A 25,372-nucleotide genomic window follows, 5' to 3' on the forward strand; every position below is an offset into this window, starting at 1 on the left:
TTCAATCTCTCCCCCATACTACAAAACCCCATTGTTGTAGTCCGCCCCCCTTGAATAAAGTTTTCCATACCATCTTTAACAAGTGTGAAGAAAAACATTCTTTAACATTTCTAAATTTTGTTACTGGGACTCTCAAATTTATCTTGTATACTATATTCATTTTGGGGGGATAGATTTCTAGATTAAAACATTGCATAATTTTACCATGGAAACAAAAAATATCCTTTTTTCAATAACTCATGTAGTAATTTGAAAAGGATGTGTATATAAATAGGCATGTCAATACACACACACACCCTCAAAGCTCCTAGGAAAACTTAATTCTCAATAAAACTACAAATTAAGATTGAGACATTCAGCCTGTGAATTTTTAAATCTTTGGAATTAATTTACCAAAAAAAGTATCGAGAATTAAAACTTGGGATTCAGACAAAACTTTAAACAAAAGCAGGCAGTCATAAACCCTTTAATACAGAAAAAAATAGCTTTTAAAATAAAAGGCCATCAATCCTAAATAAAGTAGTAGGTATACAATGAATCAAGACAAAATTAGACTAACAAAAACAAACCTAGTTGGGATAATAAATCAAGGGTTGCTTCTTGGAATAAGTAAACCAAAAACACTGATGAAACCGTTAGGTAGAAGTTAGAAAATGTGTTGGAGGAGGGGTGGGAGAGGGTCTCCAGTACCTACAGGAAAAAGCTCATAACTAGCTTTGATTAACTGCCTCCAGCCATGGTATCTATTTTTACAACAGGTGACAAGAGGTAGTCTGGAGCAAGATAAGGATCTGAGTCAACAGACCTCCACCCATTTTAGGAAGTCACACCCTCCCATAGAAGAGCATGCACCACTTTTCCCACCAAATCAATATGTAACTCCCTCACCCTACCCAGGAAACTATAAGTCCTCAAGACAAGGTCTCTCTATCTTCTCTCTGGCAGCCCCCCTCTTTCCTCTCACTCCCCTCCCCCCACCTGGGCTAGGCCCATTCTCTTCCCTGAGAATGCATCACTAATAAACCCTGCTTGCATATTAATCAGCTTGCTGACCTTTGATTCTTCACTGCACTGGCAAGAAGAACCCAGACTCCAGTAACAAAATTGTGGCAAATCTAATGAGGGCAAGAGGTAACACATTTCAATATTAGAAATGACAAAGGGAATAAGATTCTGAATAGAGAGGATAATACTCAACTCTAAGTGGAACTATTTTTGCTTCAGGAAAGGAAGGTTTCTAATAGAAAAGTTGTGAATCCAGGCCAAGAAAAACCTTGGGTTAGTATAGAAAAAGTAAATGATTTTCTCAATAATTGTTGTAAACTAGCCAATAAAACTAAATAACAATTTTCTTTTAATATTCTAAAGATAGAAATTCATTATGCAATATACTCATTACCATTGATGGTAAAGCATTTCTCATTAAAGCTAAGAACAGGAAAGCCCATTTTCATATTAACATTTAGAACTTCTGGCCAATGCAGTAAGATTAGAAATAAACACAACTGGAAGAAAGGCAAAAAATAGTTTACAATGGTGGTACTAAAAAACATTTTTCATAAAACTAAAAATATGCCATGATGTTGGTGAAAAGACAAATAACAAAAACATTTTTTCAAAACAAACACACATTTTATTACTATTAATTGCTATCCTACTTACAATTTTTGGCAACATTAATAAAATAATAAATTTTATCTGAACAAATAAGTAAAATAGGGAAATTCACAAAGGGTAATAACAAAATAGTAATCTTGACAGATATTCAATATTATCTGTAAACAAAACAAAGTGACATTGCCTTTAAAAAATATAGAGGTATCAATAGCAAAACAGAGAAAGCCCCTGAAGGAACTCAACTCACTATATTAATTTTGTTTTGGTTGCAGGCACAGAAATGGACACAAGCTAGCTCAATTCTAAGAGAGAAGCAAAGTCCTTGGTGATTATCTCTTTCCATCTTTTTGTGAAAACCTAGAAAATGTAACTAGATTAGAAAAGGAAGAAAGGAGAGGGGAGAATACATAAAGTGCCTTTAAGGAGGAAGAGAAAGGGAAGTTAGGTTTCATTGTCAAGTGTCATTTTTAAGAACATTGGTGAAGCTCAATGAACCAAAGGAAGTGTCAACTGAGGTAGCAAGCCATGCAGGTCTAGGGGAAGAGCATTCTAAGACAGAGAACAGCAGTTGCAAAGTCTTTGGATCAGGAAGAAATGCGATTTGCTTAAGGAAAAGCAAGGCCAGTGTGTTAAAAACAGTGCATGAGTGGGGAAAATGGTAGAGTAGTAGCATGGCAAAGAATGAAAGAGAGGAGGTAGGCGGGGGCCATATCACTAGAATGATGGCAATAAATAAAAATCTGTACTCCGGACGAGCATATTTTAGTGAAACATCAGGCAACAGTAACAGTGCTGATCAAACTAAGCAACCACAAAAACATAGAAGTAAAACGTTTCATATTTTTACCACAGAAACAGAATAAGGGCGATAAGTAAGCAAAAGTCTGAAGATCTATTTATACATAGACATTTCCACCTGAGATCAGAACAAGTGAAATACACACACACACACACACACACACACACACACACACACGTATTTCTACAACTAAAGAAAGGAGTTCAGGCTGAAATTTTAGCAAAGTGCCTTGGCCCAAGCAAACTAACTGAAAAGGCCTAGTAAAATGTTCCAAGTGCAAATCAATCAATCAAACACATTGAGCAAACAAATACAGCAGAATCTACACTGAGGAAATTATCTAAAACATACTCACAACTACTTTTATCTGTAGTCCTTCCTCTCCAATTCAAAGAGGGATGCTAAGCCCCTGAAGATTATCACTTCCCAGCTTTTTGTGAAAGCTTAAGGAATTTAACTAGATTGAGGAAGAAACAAAGGAGTAGGGAGAGACAAGGTGCCTTTAAGGATAGGGGAAAGCAAGTGAGGAAAGGAGAGATTTCTCCTGGCTTACGTCTATAGCCAGGATCCCAGAGTCCTTGAGTGGTGCACAGAGGCTGCTAGGTACCTGGGTCGGGAATGGAAGAAGGAGGGATGGCACCAGAACATTCCGAGGGAGACTCAATCCTGGAAACCCACAGAAGCAGCCAAGGCTGCTCATGTTCAGAAACCAGTAATACTCAGAGGGTACTCCACAGTTCTGTGAAAGAGCCCTTAGAGGTGGCAAGGGGAAAGGGTTCCCCCATCATAGACACATATTAGATAGGTGGACAGATTAGATGAAGGACCATAACTCTAAGACCTAATACTTATTAAAATAAAAGGGACATTTCTTGCACATTAGAGTGTGTCAAGTAAGACCCAAACAGTATTAATTTTATAAAATAGGAAATTACATACACACAAGAATAACAACTGTTAACTATAACACATTCAATGTCCAAGGCAAGATACAAAATTGCAAACTTCACATATTCAATTAGGGTAAGATACATGTACACAGAAAAATATAAGGAAAAGCCCTATAAGGGGCTTTAGTCACCCTGGGCTTATTTTTATCCACTGTATCTACTGTTCTTGGACAACCCTCATTCCAGCGTAACACTTAGAGAACTAAATTTAACTCAGTCCATGAACTGGACAGATATAATTTGTTGGCCCTTTTCAGTTAAAACTATGGAACCACTACAGTTCACACTAAGAACGTCCGAGTTTCTTTTCCTTGGGAAACTTTGCTTCTTTACTGCCATGGCTTCCCAGAACAGAACATGGGAAGCTTCTTTACTGCCGTGGCTTCCCAGAACAGGGCTAGTTCCTTCTGACTAAAGACAAGCCAGAAAGGTGAGGGGAGGGAACAAATCAAATTCCCCTGTGGACCACTCAACAGGAGGCCCATTGGCACCAGGCCCCATTCTATTAACTATTTCTGCTTCTCAAGCTAAAGACAATGACACACTGTGGTCGTGTGATGGCTACAAGGAGCCCCTCACCGAACGTAGGCATTTTCCAGTAACGGTTTGGCTTCCTTGGATGTTCTTGGACTAGGTAAAGACGCTCTGACACAGTGTCCCTTCAGCCTTGGCTTCAAGACTGAAGGGAATGTGTGTCTCTCAACTGGGATAAAGAGCCACTGCTCTCCACTGACTAACCTCACTTTCTGGTCCCATTCATGCCACAGAGTCTCTCTCAACTTCCCCACACTCAGGCTTTCAGAGCCAGGTCACTGTAGACCAGCACAATAGAGGCACTTCAGGGAGTTCAGCAGCAAACAGGACCATGCCATAGTAAAGCTACTCCAGTTTGACTAGAGTTAATATTGAAATCTTCAAGGCATGGAAAAAGTAGAAAATAAAATTAAGTAGTTAAAAAATTCTAGATTCTATACACAAAAAGAAGAGCTTTTACACCTATGAGTAACATGAATAAACAACAAAATAATAATAGGTTTCCAACTTTTTTTTTACAGACATATGCACACACACAGCACCTTTCATGTGTTAAGCCAGATAGTTACATGAAACCAGGTAATACATTTTTAAATAACATCTCAAAATTCAGAACAATTAACTTTTAAAAAACTCGTAAATGATACATTGGTTTCACTATTTTTTAAGCTATTAATTGTGTGGTTTGTACTTTTTATGGGGTTTTTTAATTTGACTGAAATTCTTGTGTTAGATTTACTAAAAGTAGAATTAACGGGGTTTTTTTGAAATTCTACTTTTAGGCTTGGGGTCTGCTGATGGTTCAGAATCAGATGTGCTCACAGTAATGGATGCTACTTCGGCTGACCCTGGTTGAGGCGGTCCCAGTGATACCTGAATAACAACTTTTGTTTCAGGAGGCAATCCTTCTAGTTGCTTAGGTTTCTTAAACATTTGATGACATCTGGTCTTGTGCTCCATTTTCTCCTTGAAAGTTAAAAACTGCAGCCGGCATTTGGAACACTGGTGAACACTCTTTTCCCAGTGTCCTCTATAATGACACTCGTAGGGTGCTGCAGTTTTGAAAATTTTGAGACAAAACAGACAAAGCAAATTCTTTGTGTTTCCATGGCATGCTCTGAAATGTGTTTCCACATCAGCAAAGGCAGACGATCTGTAGTTGCAAACCTGGCACACATATGGCATTTCCCCAGCCTTATGATTGTCCTTCATATGCTGTAAGAGAACCTGATCTGTTTCAAATGACAATTCACAAATTTTACAGACAGCAGAGGGCTCCTCGGAAGTGTGTACACTTTCAATGTGACATTGCAGCTGCAATGGAGTGGGAAACTGCCGGTGGCAGTGCTGGCAGGTGGTGTGGTCCCAGTTGTCACCCTTCTGTTTCTCAAGTTCCAAATGGTGCTTCATGTGGTTCATAAACTTAACATTTTTTAGAACTTTCAAGCAGCTGAGGCATTTAAAGGCTGTGTGAGTCTTCTGTTCTGGCTGCCCATCTCCTCTATGCTGTCCGTAGTAAAAGTCATGAAGTAACACAACCAGATTTCCTTTTTTGGGATCAACAGTCTTGTTTTGACTTGCGAGACTCGAAAAGTCTACTTCTGTCAGTCTATTTTCCCTTACAAGATTTATAGGCTTGAAATGGACACTGTCCTTTGGAAAGGCTATTGGAAATGGTGCTCCATTCTGAACAGGACTTAATGAGGTATAAACACTACTTGAGGGTGTTCTTGGCTGAGTAGTTATTGTATGCAAGATACCTGGAGGGGATGATGGTGAAGAATGTCCCCCTGGGATTTCATCACTGAGTTTAGGCCTTTTGGAATTTACGCTGTTTACTTCTGAAGCAGAAAGTCGCTTTGATGTGCAAGGACTTTTATTCATACTTCCTACAGAAAGTGCTGTTCCTACTGAATGCTGCAATGAACTTGTGAATGTAATCAAAGGAGAACGTAACTCAGAAGAGCTATTAGGCACAACTTGTGGTGAATTACTTTTATAATCAGGTTTAGACAAAGGCTCAATAATAATAGGACTATCTGCTGATCTTGATTCAGATTCAGAAACTGGAATGACAGTTACTGCTTCTGAAGTAGAGGTCACATGACTGATGGACTGCAATTTGTGAGCAGTATCTTTTCTGAGGTGACCATACTGTTTTCTTCTTAAATATGAACCCGGGGTGACTCTGTTCAAAATGTTTGAAACGACTGGTTTTGATTTTGAAGTCACCCCAACAAAGATCAGCTCAGCATCTACATTTACATGTTCCACCCCAACAAAGATCAGCTCAGCATCTTTTTCATCTACTTGTTTGGTTTTTTCTTTGCTCTTCTGTGGTTCTGGCTCTTGTTCTTCCTCACATGGTTCCATTTTCTTTTTTTCTTTATTCTTGAAGGGTGTGGCCTCAAGTCTCAGTGCTTCCTTTATATCAAGTGCCACCTAAATACAAACACATTACACATCAGTAAGTACAGAACAAAATGTGCTATCTCATTTAATTCTCTCCAAATTTTAAGGCAGTTATAAACATCCTATTTTACAGATAAGGACACTGAGACTCAAAGAAGCTACATGACAACTTAAAACTATCATTACAAGTCTACATGACTCTAGAATCATAGCTTTGTCCTTTGCTATTTATAATCTTTTCTATTAAAAAAAAAAGAAGTGAAATAAGTCAGACAGAAAAAGCAGAGGACCCTATGATTTCACTGATATGTGGTATATAAACCAAAAACAACAAAAGAACAAGACAAACAAATGAGAAAGAAAAACTCATAGACACAGACAATAATTTAGTGGTTACCAGAGGGTAAGGGGGTGGGGGGTGGGTGATGAGGGTAAGGGGGATCAAATATATGGTGATGGAAGGAGAACTGACTCTGGGTGGTGAACACACAATGGGATTTATAGATGATGTAATACAGAATTGTACACCTGAAATCTATGTAAATTTACTAACAATTGTCACCCCAATAAATTTAATTAAAAAAGAAAAAGAAAAAAATCACTAGGTGAAATCATATGTAGAGGACAAGGTTTTTACTGTTTTTTTTTGTTGTTTTTTAACAACGGTCCCATCATTGCAGTATTTAGAAACATGGGCTTTGGAGTCAGAGATTAAGCTGGAGCCGGCCACACAGCTGCTATATCTTTTTTGAAAAGTTTATCATTTTTAAATGTGTTTCTATATAGTAAAGGCGAAAATTCTTATTTCTTAGATTTAAGATAACAGCTCTTTTTAAAAATCACCAACTATTCAATGGCAGTTTGTTATGTAGTAGAATTCGAAGAATATTTATATTAAATGTACATATCTCAATTAATTCATACATACTAATTTCATAAATATTAACAGAGAAAAGTGTCAAATTCAAAGAACAGACTAAGACTACCTACAAATATCAACACACAGTATAATTCAATGTCAAGTGCTTAGCACATGCTTAACAAATTGGGAATGAACTCACTTGATGATCTCTTCCCAACTCAAGGCCCTAATTATAATCCATTCACTGATGTTTCCTAAATTCCTTCCTCCAGTCCTGACTTTCCCACTGAACTTAAGTCCAACAGTACTTCCTCCCTCACCCCACCTCAGTCTCTTCTCCACATAGCAAGCAAAGTGATTCTGTTAAAATAAATCAGATTATGTCACTGGTCCACTCAAAACGCTGTAACAACTTTGTTTCCCTCAGTAAAGAGCCAAGTCCTTCTATGCCCAGGAGGCCACACATACTTCCAACCCTGCATACCACTCTGCAGTTATCTCCTCCTCCTCTCCCCATCCACTTCGCTCTAGCCACACTAACCTCCTTGCTATTTCTTAAACAGACTACACACTTTACCTTGCTTAGGGCCCTCGTATTTGCTGTTCCTGTAATATGAAAGCTCATCATCAGATACCTGCATGGCTGGCTCCTCACCACCTTCAGGACTCTGTTCCAAGTCTTCTCAGAGAGGTTTTCAAATACTCAAACCAACTTCTAACTCATATTCCTGATCTCTCTTCCCTACTTTCACCTTCAAACCTTTATAACCATCTAAGGTACTATAAACTTTACTTACCTTGATTCTTTTCTATTGTCTATCCAGCAAAACGCAAACTCCAAAGGGCAGAGATTGTCTTTTGTTGACTGCTGTATTTCCAGCACAGGAAGCTCAAAACATACAGAATTTGTTAAATGAATTAATGAATAGTAACTCTCACCATTCAGAACTTTCATTAGTAGGGCAGATTGTGCTTCATTAATTCTGTTTTCCACGAATTTACTCCGAGAACCCTGTCCACACAGAAATTCTATAGGCCAGGAAAGGATTTAAAGCTGTTAGCTTGTTACAAACATTTTTCACTACAATCTATAGTTTAAAAAAAAAAAAAAAAAAAGGAACTGGTGTCCCACTACACAAATACATATAAATAATAATCACCTTTACTACATGGGATGCTTATTCTAATATTTTCTATTTCACTTTTCCTAAATTGACCATGACCCACAAATTCAATTATGACTCAACAATGGGTACACTTATAATGGTATGAAAAACACTGGTTTTAGGCTAGCAAATGTAGGCACATTAAATCACAGTTCATAACTCACCAACTTCTGGAAACAATGTCAGAATTCATTGTAGCCTACTATGGATCCTTCACACCAGCAAAATCCAATCTATTAAAAATTAAACTGGGGCAGATGATTTGCTCAGTAGTTAGAGTGCAGTGCTCATAACACCAAGGTCGCTGGTTCGATTCCCACATGGGTAGAGAGCTGCGCCTTCCACAACTAGATTGAAAACAATGACTTGACTTGGAGCTGAGCTGCATCCCTGCCCCCCAAACTAGACTGAAAACAACGACTTGACATGGAGTTGATGGGTCCTGGAAAAACACTGTTCCCCAATATTCCCCAATAAAATTTTTTAAAAAATTAAACTGGCATCTACTGTGTGCCATGTACCTCTCATTAATTTAATTAGCTTATCGGTATATAATTTTGAAACATATAGATATCTAAACCTGAAAACATGTGTATCGACTTGGAAGTGAGTATAAAAAGAAATACAATATTAAGCATAATAAAAACTATTATTTTCCCCACTATTCCACAACTATATTTTGCTTTCCCAACACTGGTCCAACACCACCAAGCACTGAACGTGCTGAATGCATAAAGAAAAAAAAGAAAAGTGGTGAACGCATGAAGCTTACAATCTAATGTGTCAGAGTGATTTATAACTTTAAAACTACAATCATATAGATAATTAGGAGATATGCAATGCAAAAAACCATGAGGCAGATCTGAAAACACTGCTCTTTAGAGTCAACAAAAATGGCTCTGGTCTGTCTATATACAGCTTCAATCATCTAACTCCAGGATGATGCCACATAGTTCAGTGTTTCTCAACCAAAGCACCATTGACAAAATGTACCAGATAATTCTTTGTTGTGGGGACTGTCGGGTGTATGTAGGACATTTAGCAGCATTCCTGGCCTCTACCCATTAATGCTAGTAGCAATCCCCTAGCTGTGGCATCAAAAAATGTTCTATGGGTGAACTTCTTCCCTAATCTAACCTTCTTCTCAGGATCACTTCTAAATTTCTAGTAACTACTTTCTAGGTAATTTTACATATACACTCAAATATCCTCTCTAGAAAACTAATTCTAAATCAAGATCATTAACATTCTTCCTGATATCATAAAAATCAAAACAATTTGCCAAGTAATGTGAGCATCAAAATTATATGAGGATGGACTTCGAAAGCCTAGAAAATTTTATGATTTACCTAAAATTGTATGTAGGGTTTAGAAACAGACCTAGCACTAAAATGCATGATTCCTAAATTTTAGTTCTATGTTCTTTCCAGTAGAACTCTAACTTAATGCATGTCCATTTCTGATGATGGTGCTGTTAACTACTTAATTTCTAAGGATCAAAGAGCCTCAGTGCATTCATTTTTACTCTCCTACTTTATAAAACCTGTTCAAACCTCCCTCAGCTCCCATCAAATTAATCACAAACTCTTTATAAGTGATTATAAATAACTTTTTAGAGCATTTGTCACTAACTACATTTCATTTCCATTCCTATTAAGGCACCTCCCCCCAATTTCTAGGTTTAAGTCCACTGATTACTTCATGTTTGTTCATCTGTAATAGGCTCCAAATCGTTCTGTTCTCTCTGTCCGTCAAATTAAACAGTACGTCACCACCAGATGAATCTTAACACACCACTACATTGCTCTTTTACTTCTAAATATTAAATGATTCCTCCAATTCTAGAGAATACATTTTAGGTTATGCTATGGACTTAATTGTGTCCCCACTCCCTCCCTTTCACCCCCCCCCCAAGACCTCCACCCCGCAAAATCTATGTGTTGAAGCCCTAACCCCAGATGTGATGGTATTTGGAGATGGGACCTCTAGGAGGCAATTAGGTTTAGATAAGGTCATGAGGGTAGGGCCCTCGTGATGGGATTAGTGACCTTAAAAGAAGAGATAAGGACAGCTTGCTTCCTCTTTATCCCACCCCCCACGTGAGGACACAGGAAAAAAGTGGCTGTCTGAAAGCCAGGAAAAGAACCCTTGCTGGGGAACCAAATCAACAAACACTTAGATTTTGGACTTTCCAGCCTCAAAAATGACAAATTTCTTTAGTTTTAAAAAAAGAAAAAACGAAATAAACTGAGTTCCACTAATATTGCTGGACTTTCCCTCAACTGATCTTGGTTGGATTTCTAGCTATTATCTATACTAATTAACTTTTCATTCAACCAATAATTCAAGATGAAAAGTTAACAGTAGAGAAAGAATCAGACATAAAGCAAATAAATTAATGAGTTAATTTAGAACAAGCATAAATTAAAAGTATGGGAATTTTCTTAACCACTTCTCTAGTGTCCCTATTTTCTACAATTTACCAGAATCGTGAGATATCGAGGTTGGGAGGTTGGAACTGCAAAGACCTACACTAGATCTAAGGGGTCAGTCAACAAATATCACTTCATACCCTCCACTATGGAAGTTGCCAAGGGCTGTGGCAGGAGGCAATGAGGTTTCATTCCAAAGACAGCTTACAGGTCAGTGGCTGATGACCCACCTCCAAGATTATTCCTAAGCATTTAAACAATGGCCCTTTTAGTGGGTCTTTGTTATAGCCACACACCAGCTTTTTTTTCAGGTCTCAGTCTTTCTTGAGTAACTTCCTGAGATTAGGACACCAGGACTCCTCTGGTACCTATCCTCACCATCTTCCATTGCCACTGATTCTTTTCACCCCCACTACTACTGCTCCTCCAAATTCCTGCTCCAAACCCCCTTTTCTCTCCCTACCTTGAGCATTTGTGTCCCTTCCCTGCCACTTTTCCTCTCCTCCCCTCTCCTCCATTAACTCCACACATTTGCTGCCTTAGAATTTAATACCCATTAAACACAGATCCTTGGGGAAAATGGGAGCTTCACAAGGTCCTTAAAACTGCAGCAAACATTTGCATTCCTTTCTAAGGCAATAAGTAAAACAAAGATAATTTTTTCATAAATACTTTTTGACAATTTTTTTCCCATAAACTCAGGATGGTAGAGGAGTGTAAAAATATTATCTAATCTAGCCTAGGAGTCTAGGATGGGAACAAATATTAAACCAAGGTTTTTCTTTGTCAAAAGGCATTACTATTTCCAAAGAACGGACTGAGAGAAAAGTCAAGGATTTACAGATCCTCCCCAAACATTTTCACTCTTTACCTCTCTGACCTCTTCTCCCACTATTCTAACATTCATTCACTCTAATCCAGCCACAGTGGCTTCCTTGCTGCTTCTTAAACATTCCTTTCAGAATTTCTGCCTGAAACTCATCTCCAGATATCCCCACAGTTAACCTTTCTATCTCCTTCAAGTCCATGTCCAAACTTACCTCTCCATGAGACTTACTCTGCCCACCCTATCTAAAATTACCACACTCCTATCTACCCAACATTCAATCCCATGACCCAGCTCTATTATAATTTTCCTGATTTCATAACATCACCTGCCACTTAACCAGAGAATGTATGTATTTATTATATTTACTATCTTTCTTCCTCCATCAAACTGTCAGTTACTTCCATTGGATAAGTTTTATTTTGCTTTTTAAGTTTTTATTTTCTTCAGTTTTGTTCACTGATTTCTCCCAAGTGCCTGAAACAGTCCTGACACACGATAAGAACTCATATATTCATTAAATAAAAATGATTATCTAAAAGGAGTTAAGAGGGCTGGCCCGGTGGCTCAGGCGGTTAGAGCTCCCTGCTCCTAACTCCGAAGGCTGCCGGTTCGATTCCCACATGGGCCAGTGGACTCTCAATCACAAGGTTACCGGTTCAACTCCTCGAGTCTCACAAGGGATGGTGGGCTGCGCCTCCTGCAACTAGCAATGGCAACTGGACCTGGAGCTGAGCTGCACCCTCCACAACGAAGACTGAAAGAACAACAACTTGACTTGAAAAAAAGTCCTGGAAGTACACACTGTTCCCCAATAAAGTCCTGTTCCCCTTCCCCAATAAAATATTTTAAATAAATAAATAAATAAATAAATAAATAAATAAATAAATAAGGAGTTAGAAATAAATTCAACAAAGGAAAGCAGGCTGAAAGAATGGGTAGGCAATGTTCAAACCTGAGAAGTAGCCAAATTTTATTCAACTCTGAAAGCCACTGAAGTGTACAAATGTACAAAAGTGTACAAAGTGTACAAATGCCCCATAATCCTGAGAAGACAACATCGACCATGACCAGATTTCATCATGGAGACCAATAGTTTGGGGAAGACTTTTCTCATAGTAGTACGGTTAGTCCTACATGGGATCTTCTCCCAGGCTAGGGAGAAATTCAGCTATTTTCCCTTTTCCTTCCTTTCCTCCCAAGAGCAGCATCTGAGAAGGTATCACACAAAGGAGATATGAGCAGAGTGACAGTTCACCTAAAAAGTGGCCTGTTAGTTCAGAGGCAAGTTCTTTCACTAAGAGTTTGAAAAGCATTTGGAAATATCAAGTGAGTGGTGAACCATTTAAAGAGGAGCAGTGGAGGACCGAAAAAAAGACGACTGAAGAAAACATGCCATTGTCAATTCGTTAAATGCCAGCAACATGGTGAGTTCAAAAGAAATGGTGAATAAATCACAAAAATTCACTCCTTCATAAAAGCAAAGAGTAAAAATCATTAAAATCAAGTTTTTCAGATCCTGGAAATTAGCCAAAGGCTTCCAAAAATCAGAGGATTTTTGTGGAAACAGTTTGGCAACTCCTCAAAAAGTTAAACTTAGAATATCATATGACCCCACAAGTCCACTTCCAAGTATATACTCGAAAGAACTGAAAACACTACGTATATGTAATGTACGTGCACGTTTATAGCAGCACTATTCACAATAACCTAAAAGTGGAAATAACACAAATGTTCATTTTGGATGAATGGATAAAACAAATTGTGTTATATACATACAATGGAATATTACTCAACCATAAAAGGAACGAAGTATTGATGCATGCTACAGCCTAGATAAATCCTGAAAACACACAAAGTGAAAGAAGCCAGACCAAAAAAGGTCACATATTGTATGATTTAATGTGTAGGAAATATACAGAATAGATAAATCCATAGACTCTAAAGACAAACTGGTAGTTGTCCAAGGATGGGAGAGGGGAAAGAGAGAAACCACTTAATAGATAAAAGTTTCACTTTGGAATGATGGAGATGTTTTGGAACGAGATAGAGGCAACAGATGTACATCATGAATACTCTAAATGCCACTGAATTGTTCAATTTACAATGATTGATTGATTTTATGCTATGTAAATTTCATCTCACTACATTATTTTTAAAAAATAAAGAGGTGGGGGCAGCAGGTTAGCTCACTTGGTTAGAGCGCAGTGCTCTTAACAACAAGGTTGCCCGTTCGATTCCCACATGGACTATTGTGAGCTGTGCCCTCCACAACTAGATTAAAAACAAAGACTTGACTTGGAGCTGATGGGTCCTGGAAAAACACACTGTTCCCCAATATCTATATCTATATCTGTCTATCTATATGAATATTGCTACCAACCACACCAAATTTTTTAAAAATTTTAAAGGGAATAGGCACAATATAAACCATTCTAGTCCAATAAATAGATGACCTAGATGAAATGAACAAATTCATAGACACAAACTACCAAAATGAGTCAAGAAAAAAAAAAACAAGCAAAAGAGATTTAGTTAGTATCAAAAACTGTCCAAAACAGAAACCCAAGATCAGATGGCTATCCTGGCAAATTCTATCAAAATAACTAAACAAATGTTAACACCAGTCCTTTATCAACTCTTCCAAAAATTAGGAGAAAACTTCCCAGCTCATTCTGAGACCAGAGTCATTCTGATACAAAAATCAGACAAATAAATCACACACACACACACACACACACACACACACACACACACACTCACATATACACACAGAAAAGAAAATTGTAGATCAGTCAGTACCTCCTGACATAGAGGCAAAAGTCCTCAAGAAAATATTAGCAAACAAAATCCAACATCATATAAAAAGGATAACAGACCAAGACCAAGTGGGATTTATGTAAGATATGCAAAGTTGGTTCATTATATAAAAATCAACCAACTCGATACCATTTTAATAAAGGACAAAGAACCACATTTGCCTGCAGAAAAAGTATTTACAAAATCTAGCACCCTTTCATGATGGAAAAAAACAACAACAAAAAAACCCTCAACAATGAGGAACAGGAGGGAACTTTTTCAATTAGACAAAGGGCGTCTGTTAAAGACCTATAACTACCATTATACTTAACAGTGGAAGACTGTAAGCTTTCCTCCTAAGATCAGGAAAAAGACAAGGATTGTCCACTTCTACCATTTTGATTCAATAATATTTTGGATATTCTATAACCAGGACAATCAGGCAAGTAAAAAAGCTCTCAGACTGGAAAGGAAGAAGTAAAACTGTATTGGAGATGACATGATTTTTTTTATATAGAAAAATCCTGAGGAATCCACAAAACGAGTATTAGATTTCAAAACTTCCTGATTTCAAAACTTACCACAAAGTGATAGTAATCAAGAGTGTGGTTTTGGCATTAAGAATATAACAAAGGATCAATGGAATAGAATTCAGAGTCCAGAAATAAACCCATACATTAACAATCAACTGATTTTCTGCAAGATTACCAAAATAATTCAGTGGGGAACAGATAAGTCTTTTCAATAAATGGTGCTGGAAAAACATGCAAATAAATGAGGATGGACCCCTGCTACACACCATATACAAAAAGTAACTCAAAAAGGATCATAGAACTAAATATAAGAGCTAAGACTACTTTACTCTTAAAATATATATATATATATATATAGGAATAAATGGTTTTTTAAACAAGACATCAAAAGAATAAAAGACAAAATAAAAAATAAACAGGACACCATCAAATTAAAAATGTTCGTCCTTCACGAACACCATCATGAAAGTAAAAAGACAACCCACAGAATAGGAGAATGTATTTGTAAACCATATATGTGATAAGGGACTTGTATCCAGAATATATAAAGACAACTCAATTAAAAATGGGCAAAAGACTTGAATAGATATTTCTCCAAAGACAACATACAAATGGTTAAGTATGTGAAAAGATGTTCAATATACTAAATGTCAGAGAAATGTGAATCAAAACTACGTATCACCTCACATCCATTAGTATGGCTACTATCAAAACAAAACAAGCAAAAAAAACAAAACAGAAAATAACAACTGTTGGCAAAGATGTGGAGAAACTGGAATCCTTATGCACTGAGGTTGGATTATAAAATGCTGCAACTGCTATGGAAAACAGTGTAGAAGTTCCCTCCAAAATTAAAAACAGAACTACCATATGATCCAGCAATCCCACTTCTGGATATATATCCAAAAGAAATGAAAGCAAAATCTCGAAGAGTTATTGGCACACCCATGTTCACAGAAGCACTATTCAAAATAACCAGGCGGTAGAAACAACCCAAATGTCCCATCAACTGATAAATGAATTTTTAAAAATGTGAATGTATAAAAACACAATGAATATTATTCTGCCATAAAAAACGAAATCCTGTCACATGCTGCAACATACATAATCCTTGAGAGCAGTGGTAAATGAAATAAGCCAGCCACAAAGAAGACAAATATTATGTGATTCCACTTATATGAAGCATTTAAAGTAGTCAAAGCAACAGAAAAGAAACAAAAGGTAGAATGGTAGATACCAGAATCTAGGGAGAGAGATAAAGGGGGCATTTGTTGTTTAACGGGTATAGAGTTTCAATTTTGCAACATGAAAAAGTTCTAGAGATCAAAACATGTGAATACACCTAACACTTAAAAATGGTTAAGATGGTAAATTTTGTTTTTTTAGCTCATTAAAAAAATGGGCAAAGGATGTGAATAGACATTTCTCCAAAGAAGATATACTGTGTTTCCCCCAAAATAAGACCTAGCCAGACAATTAGCTCTCATGCATCTTTTGGAGCAAAAATTACTATAAGACCCGGTCTTATTTTACTATAATATAATACCCAATCTTATATAAGACCGGGTCTTACAGTAATTTTTGCTCCAAAAGATGCATTACAGCTGATTGTCTGGCTAGGTCTTATTTTGGGGGAAATACGGTATACTCGTACATGGCCAATAAGCACAAGAAATACTGCTCAGTACAATTAGTCAGAAAGGAAATGTAAATCAAAATCACAATCAGATACTAACTTCACACCCACTACTGGCTATATCCAAAAGAGGAACAATAACAAGTGTTGCGAAGGATGTGGAGAAACTGGAATCCTCATATATTGCTGGTGCAACTGCAGTAAAATGGTGCAGCCACTTTGGAAAACAGTTGACAGTACCTCAACAATTATATGTAGAGGGTTACCATATGATCCAGCAATTTCCCTCCTAGGTACATAGCAAAAAGAACTGAAAACATTAAGTCCACACAAAAACTTGCACAATATTCACAGCAGCATTATTCATAACAGCCACAGCAAACAATCCCAATGTCCATTAATTGATGAACAGATAAACAAATTGTGGTATGGCCATACAATGGAATATTATTATTTAGCCATAAAAAATGAATAAAGCACCACTGCACATGTATGACATGGATAAACCTTGTAAACACGCTAAGTGAATAAAGTCAGACACAAAAGGCCACACAGTTTACGATTCCACTTACATAAAATATCTAATTAGGTAAATCCATACAGACAGAAATAAACTAGTGGTTGCTATGGGATGGGGGGAAAAAGGAATGGGGAGCCAACATACGTCAAATGACCAAAATATCGGGCCCTAATTCCTGAAACATGTACATGTTACCTGATTTGGTAAAAGGGTCTTTGCGATGTGATTAAGGATTTTGAGATGAGAAGATTATCTTGGATTACACAAATGGGCCTTAAATGCCATCACAAGTGTCTTTCTAAGAGAGGCAGAGGGAAATTTCACACATACACAAAGACACAGCAATGAAAAGACTGAAGTGACATGGCCACAATCCATGACTACAAGCTAGAAAGAGGCAAGAAATGGATTTTCCAGGTGGAATGCAGCCCAGCCAACACTTTAATATATGTCCAGTGATACTGATTTCAAATTTCTGGCCTCCACAATTGAGAGGAAATAAATTTCATTGTTTTACGCCACCAATCTTGTGTTAATATGTTATAGTACCGTGTTTCCCCAAAAATAAGGCCCAGCCGGGCAATCAGCTCTAATGCATCTTTTGGAGCAAAAATTAATATAAGGTGAGGTGAGGTGAGGTGTGTATTATATTATACCAGGTCTTATATTATAGTAAAATAAGACCGGGTCTTATATTAATTTTTGCAAACTAACAATGGCTAATCTAGCCAACAAAGAGAGTTAACCTAGTATCAGGGGGTCAATTTATAAATTTGTAGTGGGAGGCACACCTTCCCAGGGATAGGATTATCTTTTTATGGAGTAGGCATTTCTCTGATACTAAGGACCTGGAACACCAAATTAATTATACAGTCATATGCCACATAAGAACATTTTGGTCAACACAGATCACATACCCAACGGTGGTCCCATAAAATTATAATGGCGGCTCGGTGGCTCAGGCAGTTGGAGTGCCATGCTCCTAACGCCAGGCCGCCGGTTCGATTCCCACATCAGTCAGTGAGCTGCGCCCTCTACAGCTAAGACTGTGAACAATGGCTCTCCCTGGAGTTGGGCTGCGGTGAACAGCTGGGGGTCAGTGTGAGCTGCTGTGTGCTGCCATGGACTTCTGTGGGCTGCTGTGTGCTACCATGAGCGGCCAGTGGCTGCGCTGGCCAGCAGCGGGCATGAGTGGCCAGCAGTCGGCATGAGTGGCTGGCAGCCATCGTGAGCAGCCAACAGCCGACAAGAGCTGGCATGAGCTGCTGTGAGCGGCCAACCAACGACCAGCAACGGACTGCCCAGGGGAGCACAAGGCTCATAATACCAGCATGGGCCAGGGAACTGCGCCCTACAACTAGACTGAGAAACAATGTCTTAAAAACTGGGGGTGAGGGGGAGACAGGGACAGGGGCAAAAAATTATAATGGCTCTAATAACTTCCTATTGCCTAGTAATACACAGCTGTATTAGTAATGCCATAGTGCAATGTATTTCACAAATACTTACCACTGTGTTCTAATTGACTACAGTAACATGCTGTACAGCTTTGTAGTCTAAGAGCTACAGAGAAACAGAATCTGTTTTTCCAAAATATGTCTGCTTGGCATGAGGATTATCTTAGGCTGGTTAATTTTAAGAAACAGCATACATGGGAGAAGCACTGAAAGCCAAGTAGAAGTTACCCTTTGTAAAATACATTTACATTTGTAACGGAAATCTCCACATATGAGGGTGTCTCCCTGACTGTAACAGGAAGAGGGGGAAGACCTTATGTCTAGAAACTCATCGATACAGAAGACAAGTACTTTAATCTGCTTAACAACCTTATGCTTGTTTACTGTGCTTTTCCTGGTAACCTCCCATAACTGACTCATCCCACTCTCAAGGTCTTCTCTTATTTTCAGCTGAAGATCGTATTTAAGGTGGTGTCTTCAGTAACTTCAGACAAGTTACTCAGTTTTCCTGGGTCTCTCCTGTATACAGGAGGTATACATGTTATTACACTTCTGTTTTTCTCCTGTTAATCTGTCTTTTATTACAGGATGTCTCAACCAAGAACCCAGAAGAGTAGAGGTAAAATTATTTTTCCTCCCCTACAGAGCAATAGGCTGTACTATATAGCCTAGATGTATATAGTAGACTATCCTATCTAGGTTTGTGTTAAGTATCTTCTATGATGTTTGCACAACTAAAATTAACTAACGACACATTGCTCAGGATACTTGCCAAATATCCTAGTTTGACCAGGACAATCCCAGTTTAACATGCTGTCCTTGTGTAGTTATTGACAGTGCCACTTTTCACTCTTAAAAATACCCCAGTAGGGCCGGCCCAGTGGATCAGGTGTTCCTAACGCCAAGGTCGCAGGTTCGAATTCCACATTCACTGGTTGGGCCAGTGAGCTGCGCCCTCTACAGTTAAGATTGTGAACAAAGGTTCTCCCTGGAGCGGGTATGCTGTAAGCAGCCAGAAGTCAGCGTGACCTGCCGTGGGCCACCATGTGCTGCCAGGAGTGGCCAGTGGCCAGCGTGAGTGGCCGGCAGTCAGCGTGAGCAGCTGCTGTGTGCTGCCATGAGTGGCCGGCAGCCATCATGAGCGGCCGGCAGTCAGTGAGAGCTGCCGTGAGCTGCCGACTGGCGACCGACTGCCTCAGCCGGGGGAGCGCAAGGCTCATATTACCAGCATGGACCAGGGAGCTGTGTCCTATACAACTAGACTGAGAAATAACAGCTTGAACCAGAGTGGCGGGGGAAGGAGCAAGAAGGGGAAAAAGAAGAAGAAAAAAAAACCCAGTTTGGGTGATAATCAACCGAATATAAGAGATCTGGAAGTTGCAAAAGTGGTGAGAACATATTCCACACAGGCCAGATGGGTTCTGTAATGAATCTCTGCATAATTAGTATCTCCCTGCTATCGGGAAGCTCCCAGGGAAAAACTCCTGGTAAGACCTCGTTTGTTTCCAAATGTATAACGCATACAGTGCCAATGCTTAAGCTAAACTCTCAAAATTGTAGTATTCGGTGTTATTCAAATGAGTGGCTGATTAATTTACACATTCAAGGGAAAGAATGAGGAATGGACCTAGGTATAGAAGCAGTTTACAAGTATAAGGAGCTTACAAAGGATAAGGTTAAAATAGCTGTGCCCACATTTTTTTTTTAACTTTATTGGGTAACAGTGTGTTTTTTCCAGGACCTCTCAGCTCCAAGTCGAATCATTGTCCTTCAGTGTAGTTGTGGAGGGTGCAGCTCAGCTCCACGTCCAGTCGCCATTTTCAATCTAGTTGTGTGGGGCACAGCCCACCATCCCATGCGGGAACTGAACTGACAACCTTGTTGTTAAGAGCACACACTCTAACCAACTGAGCCATCCAGCCAGCAGCTCAGCTCAAGTCGTTGTCTTCAATCTAGTTGTGAGGGCTCAGCTCACTGGCCCATGTGAGAATCGAACCAGCGACCTTGGTGTTATGAGCACACGCTCTAAACAACTGAGCTAACAGGTCACCCCGTGCCCACCTTAAGTGTTCAAAAAGTGTTCAAAAGCCAAAAGATGAAAGTCACTATTATTTTCATTTAGCATATCAAATGGACCCTAAGGTAACATTCCCTTATAAGAACTCCTGGGTCCAAAAAGACAAAAATGAGGGGAGAAGGAATTTTTTTTTTTTTTGAAGACATTAGGGAGAAACTTATCTATGGGAAAATCATCATAAGAGGTTCTATGTGAGGTAATACATACAAGTTTGAAAATGTTATGATGTCCACTATTTGGGGTGAACCACAACTATAAAACATTGAATCAGTAGAATTAGAATACATCCCTGTCCATAAAAAGACTGAGAAACAGAGAAATGACATAGGAATGGAATGATAAAAGAGTTTGCACAGTTTTGAAAGTCTCCCAACCACAGAGAAAGGGAGAGGAGGGAGCATTAAGATAGTGTGAGAGGAATTTGAGTAGAAGACCAAAAACTCAAAAGTGTGATAAGCCTACCGTGTGCCAGGTACTGGTCTAGGTACCGGCAATACATCAGTGATCCAAACAAAGAACCTTTTGTCAGGGAGTTGATATTCTAATAGGGATAACTGGAAAACAATAATTTTAATATATATAAAATGTTATATCTAATATAATACCTTGACATATTTTGTTATACATAATTTATAATAAAATACATAAAATATATAGATAGATATACATAGATATAGATATAATTTCAAATGGTTATAAATGCTAGAGACAAAATAAAACAGGAAATGGGCAAGGTAGTATGGAGACAGGTTTTTGTATGGGGTGGTTATGGATATCTAGGAAAGAGTACTCCAGCAGAAGAAACAACAAATGCAAAGGCTTTGAGACTGGAGCATGCTTAACAACAACAAGCATAAAATATGATCAACAGACTAACATAGACAAGCCTATGGAAAGAGAGAGAAGCTGGAAATGAAATCAAAGATTGAGCTCCTTGTAGTGAAGTAGAGCCAAGATCGGCTAGGTTGATGTAGGCCATTCAGAGTTCTTTGGTTTTTACTCTAAGTGTGATGAGAGGTCACTGGGAAGAGTTTAAGAGAGCAGTGATATGATCTGACTTTCATTCAACACAATCACTCTGGCTGCTGTGTGGAGAAATAGACTTTACAGGGTAATATTAGAAGCAGAAAACAAGTTAAGAGACTACTAAAATAATACAGACAAACGACATTATTACCAGACAGGATGGGAAAACAGAGGTACGAAGAATGGGGTCAGATAATATGGGGTCAGTTATATCTTAAAGATTTGTCAAGATTTGTCAACGGATTGGATTTGGGATGTAAAGGAGAGGAGGCTGACATACAAAGGGTGATGCTGAACAGATAAACATAGAGCTCGGGGAAAGGTCTGGGATAGGTATACAAATTTTGGAGTCTTCAGCATGTAGTGCTATTTAAAACACAAGACTAGATGAGATCACCTAGGGAAAGAGATCTGAGGTCTAAGCCCTAGGGCATTCCACTGGTTAGAGATCAGGGGGATGAAAAGGAACCAGAAAAGAATATGAAGAGTGAAAAAGTTACTCACAGCCTTGGAGGTGGGGATGGGGGGTGGGGCATAGAATCAACAAAAAAGAAACATCCTGTAATCCAAATGAGGAGCAAACAAACTACTCTGACAAATGCTGCCGATAGAGCAAATAAAATAAAAAATAAAAACTGACCACTGAATTAAGCATTATGGAGTTCACTGGTAACCTTGACAAGAATGGGTTTAAAGGAGAATGGCAGAACAGGGGTCAGGAAACATGAACTCTGGAGAAATTTTCCTATAATTACAAGCCAATATGAAATAAAACAGGCAGAAGGGGGATGTGCCATCAAAAGATGAATTTTTAATGACAGGTGACATGACAGTCTGTTTGCCAATAGGAATGATCCAGAGAAATAGACAACTTAATCCAGGACAAAGAGACTTATTGAAATATCCTTGAATAAATAAGAACTGCCTTAATCTAGTACACAAGTAGAGGTTTTGGCCTTAGCCTGGAGCCAAATAATTCACCCACAGTCATAGGAGATCATACGAAGAAAGGTTAGAACAGTGTATAAATGGGTGTGGTAGCCAGCTTCCAAGATGGCCCCAAATGAATCTTACCTCCTGGTAGTCACACTCCTGTGTAGCCCTCTCCCACAGTATCACAGGGTTGGCCTGAAGCAAATACAGCACACCTAACTTTTGAAAAATAGTTTGCACTTCATCTTGGGTACAAGCTCTCTCTTGAATCACTCACTCAGGGGAAGCCAGCTGCCATGACAAGAGCAGCCTTATGGAGAGGCCCAGAGTGAGGAAGCGAGGCCCCTTGCTAACAGTGAGCTTCGACGAAGATCACCGAACGAAAGTCAGGTCTGCAGATACTGCCAAAAGCTTGACTACAGCTACAGGAGAGACCCAGCTAAACCATTCTCGGATTCCAGATCCTTCAGAAACTATGCAGTAATAAACATTTATTTTAAGCTATTAAGTTCTGAGATAATGTGTTACACAGCAACAAACAACTAACTATACAATGGGTCTCACCAAACTGTATGCACAACAACTTACCTATAAACTTGCCTGTGCACCTGAAATGAATTCAGATGGCCTCCCCTATCCAGCCACATTCAATTACAGAAATAAAGCCCTTAGGGAAAAGGACATAGAAATTAACAAACGAATCCCATGTAATCCTTTTAACCAATACTCGTTTACCCTGAATGAACCCCTTTCATACTTTATTAGCTGAAAGCTCATAGTATGTATACCAGCCCATTTTAGCCTCATCACATGGGAAAAGAATTCAGTTTTACATAGCTTAAAACTCTAGGACGTTTACCTTTTTTTTTTTTTTTCCTTTCAAGGGATCGGGTAAAAGAATGTCACCACCACCCTCCCCTTTTCTAAGGAAGCAATTTAGAGGGTTCCAAAATTATCTAATCAATGATCGGCCCGAATAGATCATTCAGAGGCAGGTCACACACACTCAAGAAAGAGTGTCTAAATAGTAGTGTTTTTGCACTGGAAAAAAAAACAAAAAAAAAAAACAAGAGAAAAGCGGAAGGGAAAAAGATCCACTCTTGGTCCTCACGACTTCCCTCATCTTACCTCGAGTGCGCACTGAAACGTCTGAAGAACTTGCGCTATTCCAGGCAGCTCACATCCTGGAGGCCACCAGAGAAAAGGGTGAAGATTACTTACCTATTACAGAAATATTTCCTACCCCATTGCCTATCTGATATTGCCAGGGGGATGTTTTTCAAGCCTCTCTTCACCAGAAAGGAGCTGAATTCCTTCCCACACCTGTTTCTCCAATCTACTCTCTCTCAGGAAAGAAAATATTCTATCTGCCCTGCCCAAATCAGAAGCCTTGAAATCACCCTTGGTTCCGGCTCTCAGGAGTTTATTGGGGCCGAGGGGGCCGAGATAACAGTAAAGGAGAAAAACAAACACGGCGCTGTGGTAGAGGGAAGAGACCAATAAATGAATGTTTCAATGTTTTAAAGGTCTTACAGGGTCTGGAGCACCAGATTTTCAGAACGGGGGCGAGGCTGGGGTTACAGAGTCGGTTTCAGATTGAACTGTGCAAATCTCCACAGGAGACCCCCGCCGGGGCGGCGAGAAGGGAGGGCCTGAGGAGCCAGGCCAGGCCACTTCCCCGACCTGGGGGATGGGGCGCCCCGCCAGGATGGGGGCGGGGAGGCTGCCTGAAAGTGGCGCCTTCTGACATTAGGGAGAGGAGTATGTGTACACGGTGTTAGGACCCGCAGAAGCTGCTGACCCGCAGCGACACAGGGACCGGTTGCTAGGCAGTGCAAGGCCGGGCGCGGTGTGGTGACCCGCAAAGCCGCGGCCGCAGAATCCCTTTCACCTCCCTTTGACTCCCCTCAGGGAACGCTTGAGCCGGGCCACACCCCGTCCTTACCGGTCCCAGTCCACAGCGGTCCCGGGGCTGCCCGCCGCCGCGCACCAGGCCTGAGGTTCTCCCCGGGCGAAGCCTGAGGCGACGACGTCTCCTCAGGCCCCAGGCGCTGCCGACGCCTCCGCACGCGCGCCGGCGGCAACCAGTGACTGGCGGCCAGGTGCGGGCGCGAGGCCTGCTGGGCTCCTGGCGCTGCGATCTGATTGGCCGCGATGTCTCGGGCGCGTGCGCGCGCTCTGGCGCCCCTAGTGGCGACCGCTGAGGGTGGGGTCAGGCTGAGATGGGTGTGGGCAGAGCAATGGCTGCAACCTTGAAAGGGTCTTGGATGGCCAAGGTTGCGCAGGTCAGGATTCAGGGCCGGAGAGTCGGACTTGCCCATCTGGATTCCGACTCTCATAATCCTCAAGTGTTGTCCCTTTTCCATAAAAGCACTAGCTGCCTGCCCTGTGCATAAGAACTACTTGACCATGCAACTGCATCTTGCTGCCCATTCTCTTCAAATTGCATCTGGGGCTAATCCCATCTAGCCTGCCACCCGGTTTTTGTACAGCTTGCAGCAAGCTAAGAGCTTTACATTTTTTAATGGCTGGAAACAATTACAAAGAGATTACCTTGTGACATGTGAAAATTATATGAAATTCTAATTTCAGTGTCTACAAATAAAGTTTTATTGGGACACAGGACATACTCATACCTGTAGATGTTGTCCATGCCCCTTTCCTGGTAACAACAGCAAAGTTGAGTAACTGCAAGAGGTCATATCCCCAAAGCCCAAAATATTTACTATCTGGCCCTTTACATAATTATTTGTAATTGCTCAATTCTGCCAGAAGTCTATTTTAGTAATATTT

General features: G+C 39.6%; 1 protein-coding gene across 3 annotated transcripts; it reads right to left on the reverse strand.

Annotated features, from left to right (window-relative positions):
• Positions 1-582: 582 nt before the first annotated feature.
• On the reverse strand, positions 583-24,641 carry ZNF280B (zinc finger protein 280B). Of its 3 annotated transcripts, XM_081037756.1 has the most exons (5): positions 24,525-24,641; positions 23,708-23,763; positions 23,168-23,246; positions 7,972-8,063; positions 583-6,342 (listed from the first exon to the last, which is right to left on the reverse strand). In XM_081037756.1, exon 5 carries the CDS (start codon positions 6,271-6,273, stop codon positions 4,651-4,653), a length of 1,623 nt encoding a protein of 540 aa, XP_080893882.1. In that variant the 5' UTR covers positions 6,274-6,342; positions 7,972-8,063; positions 23,168-23,246; positions 23,708-23,763; positions 24,525-24,641; the 3' UTR covers positions 583-4,650. The 3 variants fall into 3 exon arrangements, with proteins under 3 accessions (XP_080893882.1, XP_080893883.1, XP_080893881.1); XM_081037757.1 differs by lacking the exon at positions 23,168-23,246; XM_081037755.1 differs by lacking the exons at positions 23,168-23,246; positions 23,708-23,763; positions 24,525-24,641 and having other exon boundaries at positions 7,972-10,200.
• Positions 24,642-25,372: the final 731 nt, after the last annotated feature.

The sequence above is a fragment of the Rhinolophus hipposideros genome (assembly GCF_964194185.1).
Source record: "Rhinolophus hipposideros genome assembly, chromosome: 24".
Classification (NCBI taxonomy): domain Eukaryota; kingdom Metazoa; phylum Chordata; class Mammalia; order Chiroptera; family Rhinolophidae; genus Rhinolophus; species Rhinolophus hipposideros.

Excerpts from the sequence above, each read along its gene's own strand:
- ZNF280B (XM_081037757.1), bottom strand. The coding sequence starts at position 6,273 with ATGGAACCATGTGAGGAAGAACAAGAGCCAGAACCACAGAAGAGCAAA.